A 26398-nucleotide genomic window follows, 5' to 3' on the forward strand; every position below is an offset into this window, starting at 1 on the left:
AGCGGAAATAGTTGATAACTTTCTTACTCTGTTCAAGACAAATTCAGCTTCTGAGATTCACAGACAAGGTCAAAGTTAGTCAGGGAAGCAGGTAAACTGACTCCTCGTCTCTGTGGTCTGCTCTCAGCAGCCAGAACAGTGACTCAGTGACCAACGGTCTAAATCTCTTCTTTCCCTTTGGCCTTTAGTGGAAAATCACCACACTAGTAGAGTAGAGGAGTGAGAGGAAAGCAGAGGTGGGGTCCTGACTGTAAAAGACCTCTCTGTCTGGGCTTTGGCCTGCAGCCAGGCGGCAGCAGCAGAGACGTGTCAGACCAGGTACACGCCAGGGACGCACACTTCATAAACTCTACTCTGAGTTTCAAATACTCAAGCTGAGAGTCTTGTGATTCCTGAATTACATATTCTAGATGGCCATGTTGTAAATCAGTGAAAATACAACCTCCTCTGAGCTTCACACAGGACTGGACACGAGGCCAAGTCTTTGAGATAGAAGTTGGACTTTGACTCTGGAGTCATCATATAAAGCAGCGGAGAGGGAAAAGGAGGCTACTTTACCTAACAGAGGGAAGACGAGAGAACAAGGCCATGGCCACGTGGAGGACAGTGGGAGCGCTACTGCTGATAGCACATGTTGGTAAGAACTGCTATATTACATCTAAATACACTGTAAAGCTTTTGTACGTATATATTTTTTCAGTTCAGCTCAGATCTTTGTACCACAAGAAGAAATTCTTTTTGTAGCCAGGCAGCATTAAAACACAAGAAAACAAGAAACATAAGCACAATAAAAACACAACAAGACAAGCGAGGACATTAAAAGAGTTGGAACAATACACACAGTTCACAATTAAAGAAAGGGTGTATGACACAGGCAAAGATATATATTTCTGACTATTATGTCTTTGTGTGTGGCCATGTGAAACCTCTCATCTCTTGTGTTAAAATACATAAAAGACATAAATGAGTAACAAGTTGGATTACCATTGATGCCTGTGAAGATAAGGGCAAATTTTCCTTCAGCAACAATGAGCAAAGACATCATAATGAGAAATTTGCTTTGCATGTCTTACAAAAGTAAAGTGTTTTACAAGAACTTACAAGTAAAGTAACAACTCCCAGGTTGGGAAGTACTTTACTTTGGACAGAAAGTACAGTGGAAATTGTGATGTAGATTTTTTCTCATTCCAGTGTTCCTCTTGTTTTCCTAAACCAACACTCCAAGAGTTATAACCATAATCACCTCCACGTTGTCAGACATTGTTCAGCTGCTATCATGACTGTGTGTGTGGATGGAAACACTGCTATAATCCGTAGCAAGGGTACCCAGAGTCTTATGGTTAAAGGGGGACAAGGAAAGCATAGACTTAGAATATATTCAAATCTAGTTGTTGTCAAAGATAAGCTAAGTAGGCGAAATGACAAGAAACATGTAATATTAAGTAGGTAAGACCATGTGACAGTGCAGATTTTGGTGTCCAATAGCATCTTCACACATGAATGTTGAGGATAAAGTTTGACTTATGGAATAAGGTGTGGTAAAATGTAGCAACCATGTGATACCTAGGATTATATACCCATAGTCTGACAAGACAGTTTTCTTCAGCTCACAAGAATTTCAGTCACAGAAATGACAGAACACAGTCATCCGTATTTCATATGGATGGATTGCTAAATGGGCCTACCGGGCCCCCTGGCCTTCATCTATAAAAGAGACCCAAAATGACCACACAGACACATAAACTAACCACACAGACACATGAAATGATCACAAAGAGATATAAAACAACCAAAAAGAGATTCGAAACAACCACAAAGAAATGTAAAAGGACTACAAATGACATAATGATTTAATGTCTCTTTCAGCCTGGGTGTCTTTGTGCTATTTACATGTGTGTCCAGGGACCCATTTTCTTCTGGTTATAGATGTTTAATACTCAAGGCTACAAGATGTTTTCATGAATCATTTGGTGGAATATTTCAACAACTGAATGACGGGCAGTCTGCATATCTCCTTCCCTCAGTGTTTGGCCAGAAAACCATCAGATGGTGCACCATCTCAGACCCAGAGCAGAGGAAATGTCAGGCCATGTCGCAGGCTTTCGCCAGCGTCTCCATCCGTCCGTCTCTGAGCTGTGTCGGCGGAGGGACAATCGAGGGCTGCGTTCAGAAACTACAGGTCAGATTTTGATAACAGGAACTTTAATTCAATAAATCTTTAAACCTCATTGAGCAAGTTTAATTAAATGACCTGTGATTATTGTAGTTTTTAAATGTTCACTGTTATATCACACTGTGTCATTGTGGATTGATGTAGAGCATTATATTAAATATTAATTTAGTTATCTATCCATTTTTATCAGTCAGGACAGCAGGGGACGCGTTAAAAGCTGATGAACTGCTTAGAGTGGCAGAACATACAATCAGGCATCAGATAACAGAGGCCACATGGAAAGTTGCAATAAACATCTTAATAGGTGATGCAGTTATCAGGACCCTGGGCTCTTTATGACAACCACAGACTGGAGGATTTCTGATCTGTGTTCTGTTACCAGAAGCTGAACAAGGAAGGAAACACAAGCATAAACACATGCATTACCAATTTCACTCAGTAGGTATAAAGGAAATAGATTAATTTTAAGAGGAAGGACTTGGTTGGGATGTCCCAGAGCTTCCTTCCTCAATTTTAAATCATCACAAGGCCACAGAAGCTCCTCATGGTTCTTCATCATATACTACAGATTTATTAGTTTATCTATTTGAGTCTATTAACACTGTGATTCCAGTTATTCCCCAATCATTCATCTTTTTCTTCGACGTGTCTGCAGAGAAAAGAAGCTGATGCCTTGTCCATGTTCGCCAAGGACATCTACACCCTGGGGAAGACTGCCTCCTTCAAGGTGGCTGCCAGTGAAACAAAGGCTGACCGTAAGATTTAACAATAACTAAAAAGAAATTGCATCGTTGGAAATTCATTCTGCGCTAGTGGCAGTGGGGATTATAGGCACCGGTTCCAATATTATCCGAGGATCAGCAACAGTGAAGGAGTAACAGCTGTATCATGCGCAGCACAGGTTCCCAAAACTCTAAGTGACTTTTGTTGTATTTTTATTGGTGTGATCTAATACAGCATTTAAACAAATTCACTCTTAGGACATAATTAATTTCTGATTGGTCACAGAGTTGCCACTGCAGCAAAGATTACTGTGATACTAATAAAGCATTGTCTGCTAATCTATTGATGAGGATGTAGTTTATAATATTCAGTGCATCAGGAAAAGACTAAACAATCTGATGATAATAAAACGTATTAATGATGAAAATTATGACTTACTCGTAAAGAACTCTTAATTCAATCTTCTGGCTTTGATTAGCATCTTAAATCTGACATCTTATCTGACATGAATGTTCTCTTTTCTTTTTTTATCAGAAAAATAACTTATATTTTATAATTTCTTGTCACAATAACTGACCTACTTATTTAAGTTACATCACGCTGAAAAACATTAACTAAACTCCAGATCACTGTTTTTAAAATTCATACTCTGGACTTCTTTATACTGATGCTTGATGAACATATGTGATAATTCTCCACTTGTGATGACACGTTAGCTCAGTTTAACACAGATGTTCTGTTATCACACCCTGATTATAATCTCTGCACAGCTTGTGGGTTATTTCAGAACAGGACTGGTAGTCTGTACTTTGATCTCAATCTTATTTCTGTTCCGTGATAACATGTTGCTGTCCAACTACTTAATGTCTCAGTGTCACACGTGTGTCAACACCAGTGCTGCTTTTGCCTCAGGTACTGGTGCCGTCTACTATGCAGTTGCTGTGGTGAAGAAAGCGAACGTTGCCATCAACATCAACAACCTAGCAGGAAAAAAGACCTGCCACACCGGAAAAGGCCGAACAGCTGGCTGGAACATGCCTGTGGGATACTTCATAGACCAGGGTTACATGTCTGTGATGGGCTGCGGCATCTCACAGGGTACGACAAATGTACATAGACACAAATACATATATACATATATATACTGAACATATAGAAAGCTGGAGAGAGGCATGTGTATGTGTGCGTTTGCGATTAGGTGTGGCAAATTTCTTCAACGCGAGCTGTATCCCTGGAGCAAACACGGCTGAGGATCCTCCGTCTCTGTGTCAGCTGTGCGTAGGAGACGCGAGCGGAAACTTCAAATGTGATAAGAGTTCAAAGGAGAGATACTACAGTTATGAAGGAGCTTTCAGGTAACACACATTCATACCATGTATACTTACACTCTTACACAAAGAAGTTACTGTCCTGTAGAACTGGGTATGTACATGTGGAGTCATTTTTGTTCACTCCAACACTTCTAGATTGCTTCCTTTCCTTGTTTGCGCCTTTAATTGTGAATTTCTCTGTAGATGTATGGCTGAAGGTGCAGGAGAGGTGGCCTTCATCAAACACACGACTGTCGAGGAGAACACTGATGGTAACGTCTTAGTTATGGCTGGACAATGACTAGTTGGTTATTAAAGTAACTATTGACCCATTCAGCCACTTTGTTGTTAGTGAGCTTGTCTTTTGGCTAACCAGTTATGTTTTTCACCAGGTCGTGGCCCTGTGTGGGCACAAGGACTGAAGTCATCTGAATATGAGCTGTTGTGTCGTGACGGCACCAGAGCTCCAGTCTCTCAGTGGAAAACATGTCACCTGGTCCGTGTCCCATTCCGTGGCATTGTGGTCGCCAATGACATCACTCCCTCTGTTGTGTTTAACATGCTGACAGAGGGGCTGGTACGTCACAGCTCACACACTCTGCAGTAGTAACACACATGAACCGGTCTTCTGCTCATTCATAAACGGCACCCCAGTGTCCCAGATGGTCAGTTTCATTTCTGCACATTGTGAATGTCAGAGCCTGTCACTTGACTTCTGCTGATAGAAATTTGATAATAGCCAGAATTATCCTCATGCAGTGTTCTTGATAAGTACCAAAATAAGATCTAAATCTTTAAATTTTAATAAATCTCAAAACAAATTTAGTTTAGTAGCTGTACAAGAGCTTTCGTTCATGTTATTTATTTTGACGTGATCACCCAAACTATGCAAAGCCTTAAAGGAGCTATTTGTAAGTTTTGCTATTGCTACATAGCCAACATTAGCATTAGCAGCTGTCAGCTGTTTACTTACCAGTCTAGAAGAAAAGTTGTGGGTTCAGCATCAAGCTTAATTCCTTTACTCACCAAGAGCTGTCTCCAGCACTGGAAAGCAACACCAATGTTAACTCTTGTCTCTATCAAGTTTTTTCTTCTACTGAAGTTAGAACACTAACCAGCTAGCTTTGGCCCGTCTCGTCACTTTCCAAGAGTTACAATAACTTTTCTCCGAGCATTTGAGGCACCTCTTGCCCACATTCACTTCAAAGTTCACATTTCAAAATTCCCAGCCATCGAGCTGCTGATGAGGATCATGTGATATGATTCAAAGATCCAGAACAGTTACTAATTTAACCTTGGCATGAGATTGTTTGTTAATTTTGAAACTAAGTTTTAAAATACAGTTGTAATGTATATAAGAGAGTGCTCCAAACATTGCATGTTCAAGCATTACAAGAATGACTTTCCATCAGCTCTTTATACCTATGTAGGCTATGGTCACTCTAAAAGATGTATTTAACCAAATTAACCTCTACATGTGTAAATTCCTGTCTGCAGGAAAAGTCGGGCTTCCAGATGTTTTCATCTGCTGCGTATGGAGGAGGAACTGTGCTGTTCTCCGAGTCATCCGTCATGTTTCAGGGGGTGGAGTCAGACGACCACAAGAAGTGGATGGGCAGCAATTATTATAATGTTCTGAGTGCCATGGACTGTAAACCAGAAAGTAAGACTATCTATCTATCTATCTATCTATCTATCTATCTATCTATCTATCTATTTATTGGCAGGTGAAATGCTTGTACTCTGTAAAAGGATGGATGGATTTATTTGTTTCTGGTTAACCGGGCAATGAACCTACTGTACCTATCCACGTCTTTCTTTCCGTCTTTACCACTCACCCATCTACCTGTGAATACCCCAGGTGCCCTGCGGTGGTGTGTGTTGTCCAGCGGTGAGCAACAGAAGTGTGCTGATATGGCTGTGGCCTTTCAAAATAAACGTCTAACTCCGGACATCAAATGTGTCCATGGGGACTCTGTGACTGACTGCATGAATAAAATCAAGGTGACCGATGTTTCTCAGTGATATTCATTTATTTCTAATTAAAATGTTAAACACTTGAAATTCTAGGGTCTGATGGAGTTTTTGAGTAATTTTATATCAGATGACATTTGTTCTTTGCATTTTCAATGTCTCAGATTATCACTTTCAGATGTAAAGACTAACATGCTGATGTTTAGTAATTATTTTCACCAGGTTCATCATCTTGATTTAGCTTGTTAGCATGCTAATTCACACTAAAAGCAAAGTACGACTGAGGCTGACGGGAATGTCAATAGTTCTAATTAAAGTATGCTGTTTAGCTACCAAAATATCCTGAGGGGACCATGAATGTGTGCACCAAATTTAATGGTAATCTAAGAGTTGTTGAGCCGTTTCAACAACAAAATTACAAATATCAACCTGCTGATGGCACGAGAGGAAAATCAAGGCATCCCCAAATTCAGTCGGCTTTATCCTCTGGGGATCATGAATGTCTGAAATACATTTCAGGGCATCCATTAAATAGTTGTTAAGATATTTCAGTCTGAACCAATGTGATGGACCAACCATCAGACCGTTATTGCCATCCATATAGCCATGCTTCTAGCACGACTGAAGAAAAGACTGGCTAATAAAAACCAAGCAAAACAAAGCAGAAACAATAACTGATGGCTTTTTTTTCGAGTAGTTCTGAGATTTCAATCTGTCTCCTTCTGTTTCTTGTTGGTGTAGAACAGCGAGGCTGATGCCATCACTCTGGATGGGGGTTACATCTACACAGCAGGCAAAGACTATGGCTTGGTTCCTGCGACTGGCGAGAGCTACACAGGTAAAAACACACACACACACACACACACACACAAAAGTCACACGTTCTGGATTCAAAGACAGCACATACATTCGTTTTTTTTGTTTCTTTTCTTTGCAGATGACCGTGATGGCTCCATGTACTATGCAGTTGTGGTGGTAAAAAAGAGTAGCTATGACATCCGTAACCTTGACGACCTGCGTGGCCGTCGCTCCTGTCACACAGGATACGGTCGCACCGCTGGATGGAACGTTCCTGTAGCGGCGCTGATGGAGAGAGGCTTGATCACCCCTAAGCAGTGTCAGATACCTCAAGGTCAGTGGGATGTTGGTGTGTGTCAGTGAGAGAGGCAGAGGTGTGAGCTGGACAGTCAGCCGAACTCACTCCGCCTACCCGTTCTGGCCATCAGAATGTTTCGTTTTCTAGATTTTACTACGGATTTTTCTTTATTGGTTAGTCTGCTGATTAATTTTTTCCATTACTGATTAAGTTAGGTCAAAAGGCATGTTTTGACTGATTTAGTATTAGAAAACTATTACAGTGACATAAAACAGAGATAAGAACATTTTTAGATTTGAGAAGCCTGACACAGAGAAAGATTATTGATTATTACTGTAAAATTGTTGTTAATTTATTTTCTGTTGATCGGCTATTGGTTTAATTGACTAATTTATTTCAATACTAGTTTATACATCCCCACTCCCAATTCCCTGTTAAGTCAGAAAGTGCCATCATGTACGGTGGCTGACCAGGGTAAACGCGCTGCAACGGCCCAAAACACTTCCAAAAGGAGAAACAAGCTGCAAATTCATAAACGATGCACATTCAAAAACACATACAAAAATACAAAACAAATACAACAACGGGAACGAGCTGCAAATGCAAATGAAAAAAACATGCTGCAGGAAGCCAAAACAAAGACATTAACTGCAAACATGCTGCAAATACAGAAACGCTGCAACAAAAAAAACACACAAACCCCCAAAACAAATGCAACAGAAGGAAGCGCTGCATATTCAGACAACATGATGGAAGGGCTCCAGGCCTCTAGAGGGAAGGCCAGGTGGAACACCTTGACCATAAGCTTGAGCCTCGACTCCAGAGGCCAGACCAGAAGCGCCAATGGTATAAAATGGCCGTGGTCGTGATTGCTTCCTTATGTCAAACAATACAACACTAGATACAGAATGGATTTGTGCCTGATTTTCTGCTTGTTTTTATCTGCTATCCTAATATCTGCTCAATCCAGTACATGGACAAGTACACTTTCTGAGATGTGACTGAGCTCCTCCACAGCCACAGATGTTGTCACAGGCTGAGTGTCTCTTGTACTGTAGATAGAGCAGGTTAGAAAACATAATCGGTTTCAATGCCTGAATATTCCCTCCAGTGTTTGACTTTCTGTTTCTTGTCTTTCCCATGATGCTTAGCGGTGGGCGGGTTCTTCAAGCAGAGCTGTGTACCAGGTGCCAACCAGCCTGGTTTTCCCAACAACCTGTGTGACCTGTGTGTGGGAGACAACACAGGGAAGAGCAAATGTGAGAAAGGAAAAGACCTGTATGATGGATACAACGGTGCCTTCAGGTACTAAAACATTGGATGTTTCACTCCAGTAGCTACGTTTCCATTTCCAGCTTTTCTTTTAATTATATCCTCAATATTACTTAACATAGAAACATGTGCCTCTCCAGTTATTACCATGCTGATCAAAGCCTAGAAAAACTCTAACTGTCTGTCATGTACCTTTTTCTGTGGGAAAAAATGAATGCGCCTGAAATAGCTCATCCTACTTTGAAGCTCTTCTGCCTCCAATAGAAAAGCGGCTGGAATTTAATGAAACACTTCATGTGTCTATCTGTCCATTCAGGTGTCTGGCGAAGGGAGATGGCGACGTGGCTTTCATCAAGCATTCTACTGTCTTCCAAAACACTGACGGTAAGTCGAGTAGCTCCAAGATTTTCAAAGTTTTCTTCTTTTTGGGGTCTCAGATTTTTAACCACCTCACTTTGTGTGTCGATTCAGGTAACTCTGAAGAATCGTGGACTGTAGGTCTACACTCTACAGATTTCCAGCTGCTCTGTTCTCAGGGCGCGAAAGCTGAGGTCACGCAGTACAAACACTGTAACCTGGCTAGAGTCCCCTCCCATGCTGTCATGGTACGACCAGACACCAACATCCACGCTGTCTATGGACTCCTGGACCGCGCTCAGGTAAGACTGTTTATACTATACGTTCCGTTTGTGAGTGAGTCAAGCCAACAAAGTGCAGAGACCTGAAACTGGTTTAAGATAGGTAATCCTTGAGAGTAAAGAACTTTTTTTGTAAGATTCATGTCATAATCATGAGGTAATTCTTCTTGCTGGTGCATTCAAGGATGCTCCAACATCTGAGAATCAATAATTGGCCACCAGAAAACAGAAAGCAGTATATATAAACAAATTAAAAAAGCACACTACTATGGGATTTTTGAAGATAACATTACTTTGACCCATAAATGAATAAAGAAATCAGGAGTCTTGTCATGTCTCATTTTAGTTTCACAGTGAGATGAACGGAAATCAAGTGGTAACTGGCATCTCTCTTTATCTTTTCCTCACTGTTTCCATGTAGACATATTTTGGCAGTGACACAGGTACTGGTTTCAGGATGTTTGACTCGAACGGCTATCAGGGCACAGACCTCATCTTCAAAGACTCCACTGTCCGCCTCGTGGGTGTCGGTGACAGAAAGACCTTCCAGGAGTGGCTGGGACAGGGCTACATGGACTCACTGGTAGAAATGGAATGTAATTCATCAGCTGCAGGTAAAAACACATAATTCCTTATAGTCCAATGCCAATTCAAGTGACTCATGTTTTTAATAGCCTATGTGAAATATGTCTTTTATTCTGTGTGGGTATGAAATAAAGCTGATTGCAAAAGCCCCAAATTGTTGTTCCCTTGACAAAAGCAGTATGAACTCTCACTGCTTAAACATCTCGTAATTAAAGAAATACATCAACTTTACAAAGAGGAATGCAAGTTTTATGATTTATTTAAAGGAGCTACTTGTAAGTTTTGCTATTGCTACATAGCTAACGTTAGCATTACCAGCTGTTTACTTACCAGTCTAGAAGAAACTTTGCAAGTTCCACATCAAACTTCATTCCTTTACTCACCAAGAGCTGTCTCCAGCAGTGGAAAGCAACACCAATGTTAACTCTTGTCTCGTTCATGCGTTTTCTTCTACTGAAGTTAGCATGCTAACCAGCTAGCCCCCGTCCAACTTGTTACTTTCCGATACCGACTCACTGTAGCCTCCAGTCTGCCCTGAAGACGTAGCACTGCACAGAGGGTGTATTTTAACATCTTGGATTATAAAGACAACAATGGCTGAAGCTCTTGTCAAGGGACAATCACCTCCACCTGCTTCTGGCAAGAAAGCACATTCAGCGGCAGAGAATAGTTGGACATTTTGGGGAATACCTTTATTCAGCTTGATACAACTCTCATGTCTGTACATTAAATATAAAACTACAGCCAGTAGATAGCTTATGCTGTGTTCATGTAATGTCGGATTTACCATAATTACCGGTTTCCCCACTTGTAAATGGCATTCACATCAACATCCAAGTTATAATTATGCCTGGGAAAGTTTCATTTTTCTGAAAGTTAGGATACATATGATACATTAGTTTTGAAGTGCTGGCAAAAACAGGCAAACATAGATGTCTCATTTCAGCCAAAGTCTGTTGTAAAGGTTCTTTCTTTTAAGAAATGTCACTAACGTTTGTGCCTATGTTTTATTTTGTTAGTGTTTTTTCTCCTTGTAGCATCAAAATCCAACTGGGCTGTCTAAGATATTATAGATGACATATTAAAAAAATTGATCAGTGTAGCTACCCCTCTGGCTTATCAGTTTGATTTTGTGTGTGGCCATGAGATGAATCTTTCATCTATTTGCCGCAATCATTCAGCTGTATATGAGACATTAAGTTGTATGGATGGATAGGAAATTGATGGAGAGAAGGAAGAAAGGAATACTGATCCATAAATAAAGACACTATAATCCTGCTGCCAGTTTTCATTGCATAAAATGGCCACTTTGCCTCTAAGAGCCAGATTCAGTCAAAGTTGTTTTCTTTTGTACAACCTCTAATACTTACCAATTTCTCTCCCTGTTGTAGTGATGTCCTCTGCATGGCTGCTGCTGGTGGCCCTGTTCAGCTTCATGCTGACCAACCTCTGAATGTAAAGGCACAATATGACCCACACATCCTGCGTCTTCTCCTACTCCCTTCCTCACCTTTTTTTCTAATCCTTTCCCCTTGCTTTTCTGGAGATCCACTCCTTCTATTCATGAATGTGTTTTTTTGTTTTATTTTAAAATTGCATAGCTTCTACCTGATTGTATGATGTTTTGATGTAGGCGAGGGTGGCATGTTGGAACTACCTTTGGATTTAAATTGCGCTACTGTTGAAGAAAATGAAGGACTTCTTTTTAGTGGCAGAGAAGAGTTGGATAGATGAGAGAAGGTGTTAGTACCACTGTGTTTACTGAAGGTGAGTTGCCATATCAGTGCGTATGCTGCCACCTGTTACATTGCTTTAGTGGTTAGTGCCTCCTTCGAAGCTTGTTTTACAAAGAACAGCCAGTGTGATTTTTAATGTCACATGAGCCACAGAAAATGCTTTAACTTCTGGTTCACCTCTCTGAAGAATAGTTACTTAAACTGCAATGATCACTTAAACTGCATATCTAAAAGTGCAGTTTTCAGGTCAGTGACCTTTGTCCAAGTTTTGATATTTTTGCCTTTACCTCGATACAAAAGGAAGTGAAACAAATCATTTGTGGAGCTCACAGCATTGAGAAAACATTACATTACTTCTCCCCATTAGTTTGGATTAGCCACACGACACCCTCTCAGTAGTTTCTATAGGGAATTAGTAAGTAGTAGTAGTAGTAGAAAGTAGTTCTAGTCAAAATAGTTCAGTGTCTGGGGATTATCAAGAAAATTCTGTTGAATTGCTCTTGAATTTGTAATTTTAACTTCTCAGTGATGTGAGCACCATCTACAGTACATCCATTGTATTGGAGTAGGTACAAACCTGGACAAATAACAACAACATTTACAAACTTACTAGAGGTAAATGTGTTGTTATGTGGGTGGGCTGACCCTTTAACTTCAGGAGCAGTAACTTCAGTAAAATGGATAAAATGTATCCAGACAAAAATATATCATCACATCTTTAAAGCTTTTTCTTCTGGTACCTTTAAGACTCTAACCCGCTGTAACTGATCCAAGTTCAGTTCAGTCCCATTTGCAAAGGCTTTGTGTGTATTTAGAAGTCAGATTGTTGTTCTGCTCTGCTGCTGTTTGCTCTGTGAGTACTACTAACAGACATGGCCTTGTCTGAGTTCAGGCTGTGTATCTTACTATAAGCTAATGCCATATCAGTGAATATGCACTAGTGTTGCCTCCACAGAGAGCTGTGCTGGGGATGGTGTGATGATGAGTGATTGAATTTTCATCCATAGGCTGTTGGCTTCATGTATTCTCCTCAAATGCTTTGAAATCAAAGAGATAAATGATTTAATTCATACAGTGTACAGTGTAACTCAGCATTCATTTGAGCCTGCCTGCAGCTCAACATCTAAATCTTTGCTGCATTATTTTTTGGCTTTTCACTTATTTCCGTAACTTATCTGAAACTGTGTAGACACAAATGGAGTGAGAAACTCTAACACACTGGTTTGGGGAGAACATGAAGAAAACCTCCTGTGGTTTGTGATGGAGAGTGAATGAGTTTTTGTTTGTCTGGATGGTAAAAGTCAACAAAGAGAATGTGTCAGGTGAAGAAAAACAACAGGGTTTTAATACAAAATATAATACAATTAAAAGACAATAACAGCTAATGCTAGACTATTCTGAGCCCTCGTGTCTGCTTACCCGAACGACTCCCTCCAGGATTGTCTCTTACTAACTCAAACTAACCAATTTCCTGTCATAACTACTGTACTTCCTGCTGCTTGATGCTGTTTCCAGATTTAAATTGTTGATTGGATGTGTATTTCCCTATGTTGAGAGATTTATTTTTATATGAAGTTCAGGTGCCATATCAGTGTATATGTACTGACTCATGCTGTCAGACACTTATGTCTCTTCTTCCTCGCGATGGAGTTTTATTTCTCTGTGAAACATGTAACTAATATTTAGTTGCCAGGCCAGTGCGTCTGCATAAGTATTACTACATAAAGCTGTTTTCTCTGCTTTCTCAAATGAAATAAAGATACTTTATATGCTGCAAAATTACATCTGTTGAGCTTCATTTTTGAGTATTTGTTATGCTTTCAATGCTTTTTTTCCCCTACAGTTTCTCAACTCTGATTAAGAGTCATATGAGGATCTTTGTCATGTAGCAGTTCTATATAGCAGCCCTTTAACCCATCCCACAGCTGTTATGCATCAGAGTAATGAATTTGCATCAGAATAAAGTCCTTGTGTACATGGAGATATGCAGATTTTTTTTATACAACCAAATGATGAGATAAGCAGTAAAAAATGTTTTTTCTTTTTTTGTATATTCTAATATAGTGAAAATACACCTGTATCTAATAATTATTTCCATAATAGATTAATCCAACTGTTATTTTCTTAATTAATCTATATAACATCAGAAAAGTGGGAAAACCCCATCAGAATTTTCTAGAGCCAAAGATGACATGTTTTGTCATGAGCATGTTTTGTTTTTCTACGACCAACAGTCTAAAGATATTCAATTTTCTAAGATGGTGAGGCAATGAAAATAAGAAAGCTCACATCTGAAAAGTTGAAACCATCAAATGTTTGCTTGAGAAAAAGGTCTTAAAGAATTAAATATCATAGTAGTTGCTGAATCATTTTTTGTTGATCGACATTCATGGCACCTTTAAGTAACAGCACAATACACAGTGATTGCCAGAAGTGATAATCTTTGTTCATGCTCTGCTCACTCCACTGGTGTAAAGATACGTGCGCAGGTGTTTGAAAGTAGCATACAGCTAAATCTGCTTTTGCCACTGCAGTGACCAAATCTCACAGGAGGCAATGAAATGTCCTGTGTTATCTCTACTTATGTTGTAAATTCATCTCTGCCACTCTCCTGCCAGAGTTGTGAAAGCAAATGAACTATGAGCTAAAACTTGGAGGCAGTGAACTGTGAACTCCAGTCCTTCTGACTCTGCTGTGGATTTCTACATCACACGTGTGTACTTGTGAACGGCATACTGAACTGAGTGGCTTCAAAACTACTTGTGATATCACAAAATACTGCTCTGGCAAACACTTCTTATACTGAAATTTAAGATAAGCATAGAGAAAACTTCTCCACTATCAACAGATTAATCTGAAAACAACTCTTAATGTCAAACTCTGCAGATGCACCAATCTGCACATAAAAGGTTAGATCCCAAAACATTTTTGAGTGGGTGGGGACTTTAAAATCTGATCTTTCAGGTTCACTCGATTGCATTTAGAGTATCAGAAAACAGTCCACCTTCATTTAAACCAAAAAAATATTATTTCTTTTATATGAAATTTTATTATACAGCTATATGAACTTTGAAAATATAGTTTGCATTTTTTCCTCTTACCTTACACACGCTTTGTTTTGTGCCAGGGGCAAATGATATCAACTGACACAGACTAGCAGTCAAAGCACTGTTATAAATTATAATCTTTATTCATACAGTGAGAATTAAATGAATTCATTGTTTACACACATCACATCCCTCTACATATACACATTCAGCTGATAAAAGCGTTTCCCCTGACAACTTCATGAACAGATCAGAAAAAGGTCTTCGGCAGGATTGGTGTCATAGATGCATGAGTGCCAGGCGGGGGAGGGAAATGAAAAAAAATCAAACAATACTTTTGTCAGAACATAGGACATAACTGTGTAGTTTTGTTCATAGCTTCATGTGAAAAGGCTATGAACACAAAACAGCTCCAGAGTACATATCATTTCCCAAGACAGTCCCACAAGCTTTCTGCAAGACTAAATACACACATCATAAATTATCTGGCCAAAGAAGTGTAGACCTCTCCGTATTATTAACAATCACATTTCCCGATTGTCAACTGCTCCGAGTTCACCATATCTGATGGTTGCAGTTGATCACCACATTCCTGAGGCAGGTTGTTTATTTTTCATTTCTCCTTTCATCTCCTGGTTTCTTCAACGGGCAGTGAGGTGAGATGTTGTCAGCCTGTCAGTAACAACACATCCTACAGCCAGTCTGTCCTCTTTATTTCTTGATCTGTCTGGAGCCGTCCTTCCATCCTTCCTTCACTTCATTCACAAATGTCTCCCGGACTCTCTTGAGGCGGCTGCCCATCTCTCCCAGGTCACCGGGGACTCTGCCGGCCTCGTCCCGAACCTGCCGCAGCGTCTGGGACCGCATGACCCGTTCCGAGGCGTCCCGCCCGGCTATCTGAGCTTTAGTGATGGCGTAGGCTGTGATCTGGGCCGCCCTACGAATCGGCCGAGACTCTGCCAGTTTCTCGACGACATGGAGGTTGTTGAGGAGATAAAATAACAAGCGAGAAATCATTTTGTACAGTGTTTAGGTAAGTCAGCTAAGTCAGCTAACTTAACAGTCCCGTCCACCTCTCGTGTATTTCAGCCCTGTAATGACACCAACATTTTCCGTTAGTTAGCTGCAGATGTAAGTTCGTCAACGGTAGCTTAAAGCATCATATAGATTGTGGTTGCGGTGTAAATTTCAATAACTGCATATATAAAAAGTTGACTTACTTCAGCTGAACCAGGTGACCGCTAGCTAGCAATGGATGACATAACAGACTGTGCAGGGAGGCTAAAGTTGGCTTCACAATGGCAAGTTAAACTTAGTGAGCAGCGGCCACAAGTGGCAATTACAGCACGCTGGCACATTCAATTCTGGAAATGTTTGCATATTTTTTCCCCTTCTGTATATACCGGGTGCCTACCTCTAAATGTATTGGCTATTTTTAGTTTTCCAGCATTGTGTGCTATGCACCTTTCGGGCCACAAAAGTAACACGCTAATGCTGCATTCACTTGCTATTTGAATGGTTCCGTTTCCCGAGCTGGGAAGTTGTTCTTCCGACTTAGGTGTGTTCGTGTGCTTTAAATCGGAATATGGAAACAACATGGACGGTACAAAGGAGATGTACTGTATTTTATTGCTGAAGACAACATATTGATAATTGTTCCCAGTATTTGTCTAACTTATTGTCGGGGTTATTGCTAATAAATAACTTTTCCAACTACTATAGGTCACTCTGCGTAGACAGCAACTAACGGTAACAAACTAATATATTGCCGGGTAGCAAAATCTATAATAATACATATTCTGTCTCATCATCATTTCTTTTCTGTACGAATCCGAAGCCAACTTCAAAACAAACGTTTTTCCGGACGTTTTTTTCTGGTAACACCAACCGGTGAAATACATCCGGTGGTATCGTACGTACATCCGCTTTCAGGAGCAGATTTCCCTGCTCATTTCCCTTATTCATCCCTCCAGATTTTCTCGCTGAGCGTTGAGCTCAGTCTCCAAACTAAACTGTAAACTGTTCGCGGGTTGCAGATATGCGGGTGTTTCTGTTGTTCGCGGTGACGGTGCTGTCTCTGAGCCCGGCGGGGGTGAGCGGAGCCGAGAAGAAGAAGCTGCAGATCGGCATCAAGAAGCGAGTGGACAACTGTCCCATCAAGTCTCGCAAAGGAGACGTGCTGAACATGCACTATACGGGCAAGCTGGAGGACGGCACTGAGTTTGACAGCAGCATACCCCGCGACAGACCCTTCACCTTCACCCTTGGTGCCGGACAGGTGATCAAAGGCTGGGACCAGGGGCTGCTGGGCATGTGCGAAGGCGAGAAGAGGAAGCTGGTCATCCCCGCCGAGCTTGGCTACGGAGACCGGGGAGCACCCCCAAAGATCCCCGGAGGAGCGACGCTCATCTTCGAAGTAGAGCTGCTCAACATCGAGAGGAGATCCGACCTTTGATTTAGAAGAGATGGCAATTAAGGCAACTTTGAAAACGTACGTTTTTACTAGTGGTACACTCTCAGTGCACTGTCTGAGTTTGGGCCTTGTTCTTTGTGTATTTTTCTTTCATGTCACTTTATCCTTCTACTCTTCAACATTTCAGAGGGAAAAATTTAACTTTTTACTGTTCTACATTCATCTGACAACTACACTTACTTTGCAATTTAAGATTTTTGCATAAAAACACATGAACATCTTATAAAACACGATATAGTTACTTGTAGATATTCTGCTTACATACATAAGTAGAACTGAAAGGATTAGTAGATTAATAGAAATTTTACTGGCAACTACTTTGCTAAACGTTTATGTCAGGTTTCATGTTAACTACCAAACAACAAACACCAACTCATGGTAGTTTTTCTGCTTTTCCCTTCTGTTAGTTTTAATATTTTTGAGGTTTGGTCTATTGGCCGAACAGAATAAGCAATGTGAAGTTGTCAATTTGGACTCAATTTTGGTAAATGTGACAGCATTTATCAATTTTCTGAATTTTTACAAAACAACCTGTTGGGTCCCAAGGGAAAAATGAGTTCTGGGACTTTATTAACCCGCTCCAAATTCCTCCCTTTCTGTGTGCTTTTGATACATTATTACTGAAATATAACATGGTCACAGGTTTCCTATGTAGTGATTTGATTAACAGTATTTTGGTTTTGGTCTCAGTTTCAGAATCATTACACCCCTAGCAGGGAGTAATGGAACAAGAAAGAATAGCCACAGTGAACTATTACTCATACAGATACAAAGTAGTTGGCAGTGTCTGGCTTCTCATGAATCTGTTGCCACACACACCAGCCATAGATGAAGAGCTGCAAACAACAGGATATGAATAAAGTACTATTTTTATATTTGTGCCAAAGCTTGGGTATCATATCGATGTCAACTGAAAAACTGAAATGATATCAACCCTTATTAGAAGTAGCATTAACTGGTCAAATTGATATTTGAAAAAGAACAAACCAACAGAAACAAAAACAAGGACCCTCTCCCAAAAGATATTTAGATTGAGATTCTTTGTTTGCGCTGTTCTTTATGACATAAAGTCAAAATGTTTAGTGTACTGTCATTTTCTTTCAGGTTCCAGAAGGTGCTGCAGCATCAAGTGGAGATCATCTGACCTCTGATAAAGACTACATGGAAAATCTGAGAGTAGGGTTGGCACCCCCCAGCAGAGCCACTGTCCTCCTTTCACTGGCTTTGCTCATTATGCCCTGATTTATTGGACTGAAGTTATTATATGACACAAGAACTTACTATACTGTATGTCCTTGTAAACCTTAATGGAATTGACAGAAAGCAGCTAATCCTAGTATTTAGCCAGGGGCTGATGATAATATCACACCCTGATGTTTCATCTCACTTTTGTTTTTTTCTGATTTATAAGTGGGTTCATTCATATCTGTACATTTTTTACAAAATAATTTAGGTTGTTGATTTAGTTGGAAGTCAGGCATGGGACAGATTAGGATACATGTTTTTGTTCACAGTATTTGAATTCTGATAATAAAATGTTGACCTTACGGGAACCTTTCCAGTCTGTAGTAGTTTTCTTAGACAAGGAAATACAAGTTTTTATTGTTTTCTTTGGCTTTGTGTCTGTCATCTGTGTCTGATTCATGCACTTAAGTATTCTGGCAATTACACTCTTGATCATCTTAATCATTAAGGTCTCTCAAATGGCAAGTACTGTGTGAAATGCAAATGCATTAGAGGCAGTTCAAACCAAAGGCAAAAAGAAAAAAAAAAGTAAATCGGTAATAAAATATTCAAAAAAAATACAGTTTAAATATATTAGTAACAAGAAATCTTAAAATAAAATAAAAAAATATATTTGTAAAATGTCTACAATAAAAAAGGCTTACTGGTTAAAGTAGGTCAAACAAGGGGACCAGTCCATCAGTGACCAATGACATACAACTGACTGCAGCCAATAGTGTGGCACCACATCTCACAGTTCAACCTCCAGCATCAGTAGTCATGTGACTGTGGGCAGTCAACCATAGACTACATGGGTGACTAAAGAATTCGGCATTAATAGAAATGCCACATTTAAAATAACCAATACTAAGTATTTGATTACATTAGATTAATAGACTGAGGTGTGTTTTATAATAATATCGAAAGAGTGCTGTTATGATGGGTGTAGTAAGGTTTATTTCTGGGTTCTACATTTTTTTTTTTTTGGTTTGTTATTTTTGTTATTTGAGGTTGAGTATATACCTTTACATTTTGTTTTCATCAGAATGGAGTCGAGTTCTAAAAATACATGACGTATATTAAACCAATTTATTTTTATAATCAGCGTACTGTACGTCAGATGTCATTACATTAAGAGCGTAATCTGGTATCAACAGGGGGCGACACTGGGCTTGTGTAGAGGTTAATATCTATGGTTAATATGAAATGTTTCCACCCGGAGTCTTTCACAGGACGGACACACGAACCGGAAGTTGCTACCGCAATTTTCAGTTGAATAGCTGCAGACCGCCAACTTGCGACTTCTTCACCATGTCTGCTAAATTAAACGCTTTGAATAGTGATTCTTACATTGATATTAGCCAATACAGAGACCAGCATTTTAAGGTAAGTGAGGACATATGAACATCAATACCCGAGTATTTTAGTTTTTTTTCAGTTAGCTAACTGTTAGCAACCGTTAGCAAACAACAGATTCTGCACAGACATTGTTACTTCATGTGTGTAAAAGGCATTTGTAATACTGTGTTATGGTCCTAGGTCGGGCCTATAAGGTAGATAACTCACCTAACGTGATTGTAAGTGCTAACGTGTTTTTTTTTTTTTTTTTTTACAGTACTGGCGTTTATTGTCTTTTGAGCTTCACGTGTTTCGACTCGCAATTTGGTACAGTAGCATGCGTCCAGTTCGCATTTAAACGGTTCAGCTTTCTGGAGCTCCCCACCATCGACGGGCGTTCATCTTAAATCAGGGATAATTCAGTGTTTTAGTTGTTTGGTTTATAAAATGTAAGAAAGTTTCACAAAGAATTCTCATCCGAGTTTTCAGAACCCGAAGGTGAACTCTTCATTTGAGCCATATCACATCCGAGGTCGTGATGTTGTACTGAATATCAGCACGGCTGTGATTCTGTTATAGCGGCCTGTTAGCAAAGACAATCACATCATCACATCACGACCTCGAGTGCTATATTGCCTTTATACAACAGTTCTATGATCGGCATATTAGTTAAATAAGCAACAACAGATTATGATTTGTTTGTTTATTTCATCATTTAATTGGCAACGCCACCACAAAGAGTTCCGCAGCTGGACTGGTACTGGACAGTTGCTAAGCAACACTTAAAAATTTTCCTGACCTGCACAGTGCACACTAACTTGCTACTTTGTCTACACGTTACCTCAGGAGTGTGCTGAAGTATCCAGGCTTACCTTCGTGCTCTTCTGACGACCACACATCATTTAATTCAAACGTTATTTCTGGAAATATATTCATCTTTGCAAAGTTTGTTTCAATCTAAGATAGATAACGACCGTTGATAGTTAAAAGTCCCAGTGCTGTTGTGCTCTATATCAGCACTCATGGACTGCTTCTCGTCCAATCAAATTACCTACCTAACCTTGGCTCTGGCCAATGTCCTCAGCCTCTGGGGAATGGTGCTTATTCATACTCTCCAATGGTGCTTGTGTTTGCAGGGTAACCGCTATGAACAGGAGAAGTTGCTAAAGCAGAGCCACACTCTATATGTGGGGAACCTCTCCTTCTACACCACAGAAGAGCAGGTAGGATACACTGCCATTATTACCGACTACATCATCAGTTAAAGCCCTGCAGCAGCTTCTCTGGAAATTGGTTTAATTATCGTCATATTCTTTCATCACAAGAAATCTGTCTCTTGGTTACTTTATGAGCTGGTGTTTGCTACTTTGTCATCTTTTTATGGCCCCATCTTTTTATTACTCTAGCAGTTAGTAAGTTATTATGCTCATCTGAGTGAGTTATACTTGTATATTCTATATATAAACGAAACGCAGAGCTTCTAGTGGATTACATTGAAATGATGATATATTTCAAACCAATTTTTAAAAATTTTATCAGTGTTAAAAGCATTTATAAAACTATTGCTTAACATCGTACTTATTTTCTCTTACACAGTTCTCTTCTTTTGTCATTTTTTTTTTGGTAACTGATGATCAGGTGCACGAGCTGTTTTCCAAAAGTGGAGACGTCAAGCGCATCATCATCGGCCTAGATAAAGTCAAGAAGACAGCCTGCGGCTTCTGCTTTGTAGAGTATCCTTTGAAATATGAGACCCAAATTAAACATAGTCATTGTTTTAAAAATATTTGCATTCACCTACACAGCAAACACACCTGAACACCAACACTCTGCCTGTCTGGTTACTAACCCAAGTACCATGCTTTGTTATGAGCTCAATTTCACCACTGTAGAATGAAATGTATGTGTGAGTTTAGTGTATGAGTTTAGGACAGACCTTAATTCTGGCTGTACCAGATACTACATGCGTTCAGGCGCAGAACATGCCATGCGCTTCATTAATGGCACACGGCTGGACGATCGTATCATCAGGACAGACTGGGACGCCGGCTTCAAGGAGGGACGACAGTACGGCCGCGGCAAATCTGGAGGACAGGTGAGGATTCTGACACTTGTTTGTTATGGGTTGAACATGTAATTAGCCCACTGTGAATGCTGACAGGTTTTATATGTACATGGAAAGCACCAATTCTATAAATGTTTGCAACCATGCCTTCCCATAAGACTGATTATTGTTACAGACACCCTCCTATGCCCACCTTCACTCACACAATCAAACCTGCACAATTTCCATCTGAGATAACACCATGAATATCAAATTATAAGAATTTATTGTAACAAACTATCAAAATAAAACAAACAAAAAAACAATACGTAACAAGAAACTGCTGTATAGAAATTTACAACTAGGCTTGAGATTATTTTTTAACTGTAAAATGATATAGCCCTTTAAAAATTAAATAAAAAATTAATGTTAAGAAATTACTATCAGTCGATGTATCATTATTTGATTATTGAGTATCACCAGTAGCAGCTTCAAAAATCCAGTATTGGACAGGCCTCTGTAGTTTAATCAGTTTCAGAAACATATTTATGGATATATAATTTTTGTTATTTTACTGGATATCACCTCGTATCTTAATATCCCTCGGGCTAAATGCATTTCCCTCTCTGTTTGAGATACAGTTCAGTGGGAAACACTGAATGCTTATTTTGGCAGAAAAATCGAATCTAATTCTGCATATCAAAAGCTTCAATCCAAAAAGGCTTGTGTGCGCTTTTAAAAATCCATATCCGTTAAACTCCAGATTATATTAAAAGTATCCCAGAGAGGTAACGGTGTACAAAATAAAATAAAAAAGTACACATTTTTGCAGTTTCGCAACATGGGTCCAGAATGGTCTTAGATAAGTAAGTGACCATGTCTCCCAGCTGTTGCTGTGGTTTAGGGGAAAGATGCAGCCTATCACATGATTAGATTCTAAATCACTGCTCACCTCAAACATCCTTCTGGGTGGCCGTCCTGGTGTTCACGGTCTCGTCCCTGCCTGTTTTGTCTTGTTCATATTGAAAAAGTTTAGGATTATCTGCAGCACAGCGTTTTGGAAACCGATATAAAACACAGCATACTGTGACATTTGAAAAATGACATATACTGAAGTGGCATTCAAAAAAATCGATACACTATATCATGACATTTTAATACACCAGTATGATATTTAGAAAGTGATATAACTTCCAAAATAAATTATGCATGATTAAGCATGGCCTTTGAAGAGACAGCATTACTGTAGCATGGCATTTGAAAAATGGAAGTGTATATTATGCTGTTAACAAATACAACATACATAATCATGTCCAATTTTGTTGTAGAGGTACTCAATGGGCTTTCTCTGAGAGTATTATTGGACTAAGAACCAGCTTATTTTGGGGAAAAAAAAGACAAGCTTCTTAAAAAATACCTTCCAGTATGTAACTTTAAGATCCCTCTGCTAAAATGAGGATGTGAGAATGATATCAGTTATCCTATACTATACTGACTATACTATAAGTAACAATATAATATAAGTTCAAAGGTCCACTCAGCACCAGTAAGACAACATATACAGTCACAACTGCTCGTTGATTATTTTTTCAATTAAATTTAGTAATATTGTACTTAAAAATGTATTTTTATATAAACAGCTTTTTTGAAAATATGATTAATCAGTCATTTTAAAAATTTGATTAGAAGGATTCAATTTAAACAAAAATAAAAATGTGTGTGTGTGTATATATGTGTAACATATTTTATACAAAAGATGTTATTCTGTGTGCTTCACATAAAAAATACACAAAATACAGATGCCAGAAATATGAGAACTTAGAACATGGGCAAAAGGACTTATTTATTTATTTGAAACTTTATTTTTTATAGATATTTTCAGGCGAAATGAATAAAGTTGACATTGGTAACATTACACTTGTATAGAAAAGGGGTCTTTCAGTGACATATGTAATGGGTTATATCCTCCAGGCAAAAATATGAAATCAATTATGATCTTTTTCCAGTATTGTACATATTGATCATATGAGTTGTAAGGTCAAGGGTCAGTTTTTCCATATGATTCATTTTGTTGACAATTTCAGTCCAGTTACCTTTTTGTTAAAGGTGTCACTGCAGCCTTTTTCTGTCAGCATTTTTTTTTAACTACATGGTCTCCAGCATTTATTGTGTCCCTGATAACCTTTGTGAATAAATGTCAATTTTGTAGTTACAACATCCAGAAAAAAAAGATATAAAAACATATAGATTGAAATTAACAGTAAATAAATGAGAATTAAATTAATAATGTGGGTGGGTTAAAATATAGCAAAAGCTTCTCAGTTAAAGCAAGTTTGAAAAGATGAGTTTTACAGGTAAGACCCATCAAATGTGGACAATTCCATTACTTAAGTTGTTTGGTAGTCTAAGTAGAACATTTCTGTTTTTCCTTTCTTATTGTGTATTTGTTTTTTTGTTTGTTTTCTTTGTGTGTATTTACCTGTGCCCTGTGGCTGTGTATCTGTTTTTTCGTCTAGGTGAGGGATGAGTACAGGCAGGACTACGACCCAGCCAGAGGCGGCTATGGTAAACTGGCTCAGCAGCATCCACCCGCAGAGACACGTAATACATTTTAGACTGAACCCCACCACAGCCACCTGCCTGGACTACACAGAGACTCACCCTCAGTCCTGGCCTGGATTATTCCTCTAATAATACTACAACATGCCACCACACATTGTTTGTCCCAGTGTTACCATGAAATCCTCTACAGCACGCCTGCAGGATCCACTAAGCTCCAGAAATTAGCAGCTGTTATTTATTTCCTTTGGACACTTGTTTTCTCTTCCGACTGCATCTGACTTCCATACCTGCTATCGGTCTACAAAGTTGCACAGGCCAAGTTCGTTTGTGATATTCAGTGATATTTTCCTAATCCTGCATACAGAAATAAAATATATTTCCCCACAGGCTGGAAAGTGACAATATGCAACGACTGGGATGTATTAAATGTATCAAATGTCAAAATGACTACCTGATCTTGTAAAGTCTCTATGTCTAGTTCAAGTAGTGTCTGCTGATGAACTGATTTTCATGAATGAAAAACTATGTATACTTTTTTAAATAAAGATTTTTTTTTTTTTGGACATTTATTGAGTGATGCTAAGTTTTCGTCCTGATCAGTGTCTAAGGTCCGTTAATCCATGTGTCTGTGTCATTCTGAATGCCATTCAAGAGAGCTTAAAATTACATATACATAAATACATCTATTCTATATAAATTGTGTGTATTTAGTAAATGAAGTATTAATATAGTGGTTTAAGCCTGCATCAACAGAGTTATTTGGCCACTTGGAGGCAGTGGAAACACAATACTGACGACCCCTGTTAGGTTGGTTGTTGCATATTCACATATCCAGAAGAGAGAAATGTGAGTATTCATTGTGGGGTTGTTTGCCTCCTTTTAGCTCTGTATTGCACTTATTGATTAATCAAGAGATTACACAGTAGCTACCCAAGCAATTCTCATCCAGCCCTGTATTTATTTATTAAATTCAGGGATTAACAGGTGCATGTAGACAAAGTTCACAGACCAGTCCAACAAAGTTAACATCATGGACATTCCTTGAGGACACTGTGGCTCTCCACGTCCATCAAACAAAGATCTTAAGTTTAAGGGCTTGTCCGGGATTTGAACCCGGGACCTCTCGCACCCGAAGCGAGAATCATACCCCTAGACCAACAAGCCCTTGATATCAGGTGCTCCCTCTGTAATTCCTAATTTTCTCTGTGGAGCATCTGTTAGGGTCAATAGTGCACATTTGAAAGCTTGCTTAACAGTTTTGCCATGAATGAAAATTAGACCGTTAAACCTCGTAAAACCGGTATTGACCTCATGCCATGAACATTTTGCTGGTATTAAACATCTGTTGTATATAGTACAAGGGTTTTTCTGTGCATGTTCTAATTAATTCAGCTACTGTTTAGTCTGCATGCAGCCAACACTCACAAGTCTGGTGCTTTTATTGCCAATAAAACACAAAAGTAACACATAAAATCAGCACATGCTACTGCTGTAGAGTTTAGCTGGTACAACTCCCTATAGACTTACACAGTTTGAGTAGATTGAATTTTTGAGAAATGCACTTAATCGCTTGCTGAGAGTCAGAGCAGATGATTAATATCACTCTCATGCCTGTACAGTGAGCAGCAACCAGTTTGCTTAGCTAAGCACAAAGCCTGGGAACAAGGGAAAAGCTAGCCTCTGTCCAAATCTTTTAAAATATGCCTATGAGCACTTCTAAAGCGCACTAATTAACACTCAGTATCTTGCTTGTTTAATCCATTGTTTAGCTAGCTTTAGATGTTTTGTTTTTTTTTTGTTTTTTTTCCCTTTGTCACAGCCAGGCTAGCTGTTTCCCCTATGCAAAGTAAATAAATGCTGGCTGTAGCATCATAGTTCGCATACAGACATTAGAGAGGTATCAGTCCTCTTGTCTCTCTAACCCTTTGCAAGAATTTCAAGCAGGCGGGTCTTGCCATCAGAAGATTATGATTATTGGATATGAAGGATTTGGATTCATATATAGATTAAATACTTACTTACTCCGTGCTCTAAATGTTGAATTACACAAAACCCTTCTTAGGAAAATAAGAAATACAAAATGTCAGTCCTTTATTCCCTCTTTGATGATATGCCTCCCTTTTGTGACAAAACAGGACCACTTATTAATTTGTTTATTCATGAAAATTAGTAAAGATGTGTTATCACATACAGTAGATTCAGA

At 39.2% G+C, this 26398-nt stretch overlaps 4 protein-coding genes and 1 non-coding gene across 6 annotated transcripts; 3 read left to right on the plus strand and 2 right to left on the minus strand.

Moving 5' to 3' along the window:
• Positions 1-237: 237 nt before the first annotated feature.
• On the plus strand, positions 238-13280 carry meltf (melanotransferrin). The gene is made up of 16 exons (XM_056377666.1): positions 238-637; positions 2025-2179; positions 2829-2928; positions 3809-3994; positions 4095-4251; positions 4411-4478; positions 4599-4783; positions 5704-5869; positions 6068-6210; positions 6922-7018; positions 7118-7312; positions 8428-8581; positions 8865-8932; positions 9020-9207; positions 9608-9800; positions 11163-13280. The coding sequence occupies exons 1-16, from the start codon at positions 589-591 to the stop codon at positions 11222-11224; spliced, it is 2166 nt and encodes a 721-aa protein (XP_056233641.1). The 5' UTR covers positions 238-588; the 3' UTR covers positions 11225-13280.
• A 1393-nt stretch (positions 13281-14673) lies between these two features.
• On the minus strand, positions 14674-15571 carry LOC130171090 (protein NCBP2AS2-like). Its single transcript, XM_056378896.1, has one exon. The coding sequence runs from the start codon at positions 15569-15571 to the stop codon at positions 15266-15268; it is 306 nt and encodes a 101-aa protein (XP_056234871.1). The 3' UTR covers positions 14674-15265.
• On the plus strand, positions 15446-18580 carry fkbp2 (FKBP prolyl isomerase 2). Of its 2 annotated transcripts, XM_056378895.1 has the most exons (3): positions 15446-15587; positions 16591-17045; positions 18132-18580. In XM_056378895.1, exon 2 carries the CDS (start codon positions 16593-16595, stop codon positions 17007-17009), a length of 417 nt encoding a protein of 138 aa, XP_056234870.1. In that variant the 5' UTR covers positions 15446-15587; positions 16591-16592; the 3' UTR covers positions 17010-17045; positions 18132-18580. The 2 variants fall into 2 exon arrangements, with proteins under 2 accessions (XP_056234870.1, XP_056234869.1); XM_056378894.1 differs by lacking the exon at positions 15446-15587 and having other exon boundaries at positions 16473-17045.
• A 620-nt stretch (positions 18581-19200) lies between these two features.
• Positions 19201-24758, plus strand: ncbp2 (nuclear cap binding protein subunit 2). The gene is made up of 5 exons (XM_056378893.1): positions 19201-19637; positions 20726-20812; positions 21228-21322; positions 21546-21684; positions 24150-24758. The coding sequence occupies exons 1-5, from the start codon at positions 19458-19460 to the stop codon at positions 24246-24248; spliced, it is 600 nt and encodes a 199-aa protein (XP_056234868.1). The 5' UTR covers positions 19201-19457; the 3' UTR covers positions 24249-24758.
• A 529-nt stretch (positions 24759-25287) lies between these two features.
• On the minus strand, positions 25288-25359 carry trnap-cgg (transfer RNA proline (anticodon CGG)). The gene has a single exon. It is a non-coding gene; the product is annotated as a tRNA-Pro (tRNA).
• Positions 25360-26398: the final 1039 nt, after the last annotated feature.

The sequence above is a fragment of the Seriola aureovittata genome, chromosome 6 (genome assembly GCF_021018895.1).
Source record: "Seriola aureovittata isolate HTS-2021-v1 ecotype China chromosome 6, ASM2101889v1, whole genome shotgun sequence".
Lineage (NCBI taxonomy): Eukaryota > Metazoa > Chordata > Actinopteri > Carangiformes > Carangidae > Seriola > Seriola aureovittata.

Coding starts and splice junctions, on each gene's coding strand:
- meltf (XM_056377666.1), top strand. CDS start 589: ATGGCCACGTGGAGGACAGTGGGAGCGCTACTGCTGATAGCACATGTT. Junction 2,929..3,808: donor CAGTGAAACAAAGGCTGACC/GTAAGATTTAAC, acceptor CTTTTGCCTCAG/GTACTGGTGCCGTCTACTAT. Junction 4,252..4,410: donor AGTTATGAAGGAGCTTTCAG/GTAACACACATT, acceptor ATTTCTCTGTAG/ATGTATGGCTGAAGGTGCAG.
- LOC130171090 (XM_056378896.1), bottom strand. CDS start 15,571: ATGATTTCTCGCTTGTTATTTTATCTCCTCAACAACCTCCATGTCGTC.
- fkbp2 (XM_056378895.1), top strand. CDS start 16,593: ATGCGGGTGTTTCTGTTGTTCGCGGTGACGGTGCTGTCTCTGAGCCCG.
- ncbp2 (XM_056378893.1), top strand. CDS start 19,458: ATGTTTCCACCCGGAGTCTTTCACAGGACGGACACACGAACCGGAAGT. Junction 19,638..20,725: donor ACAGAGACCAGCATTTTAAG/GTAAGTGAGGAC, acceptor TTGTGTTTGCAG/GGTAACCGCTATGAACAGGA. Junction 21,323..21,545: donor TGCGGCTTCTGCTTTGTAGA/GTATCCTTTGAA, acceptor TGGCTGTACCAG/ATACTACATGCGTTCAGGCG.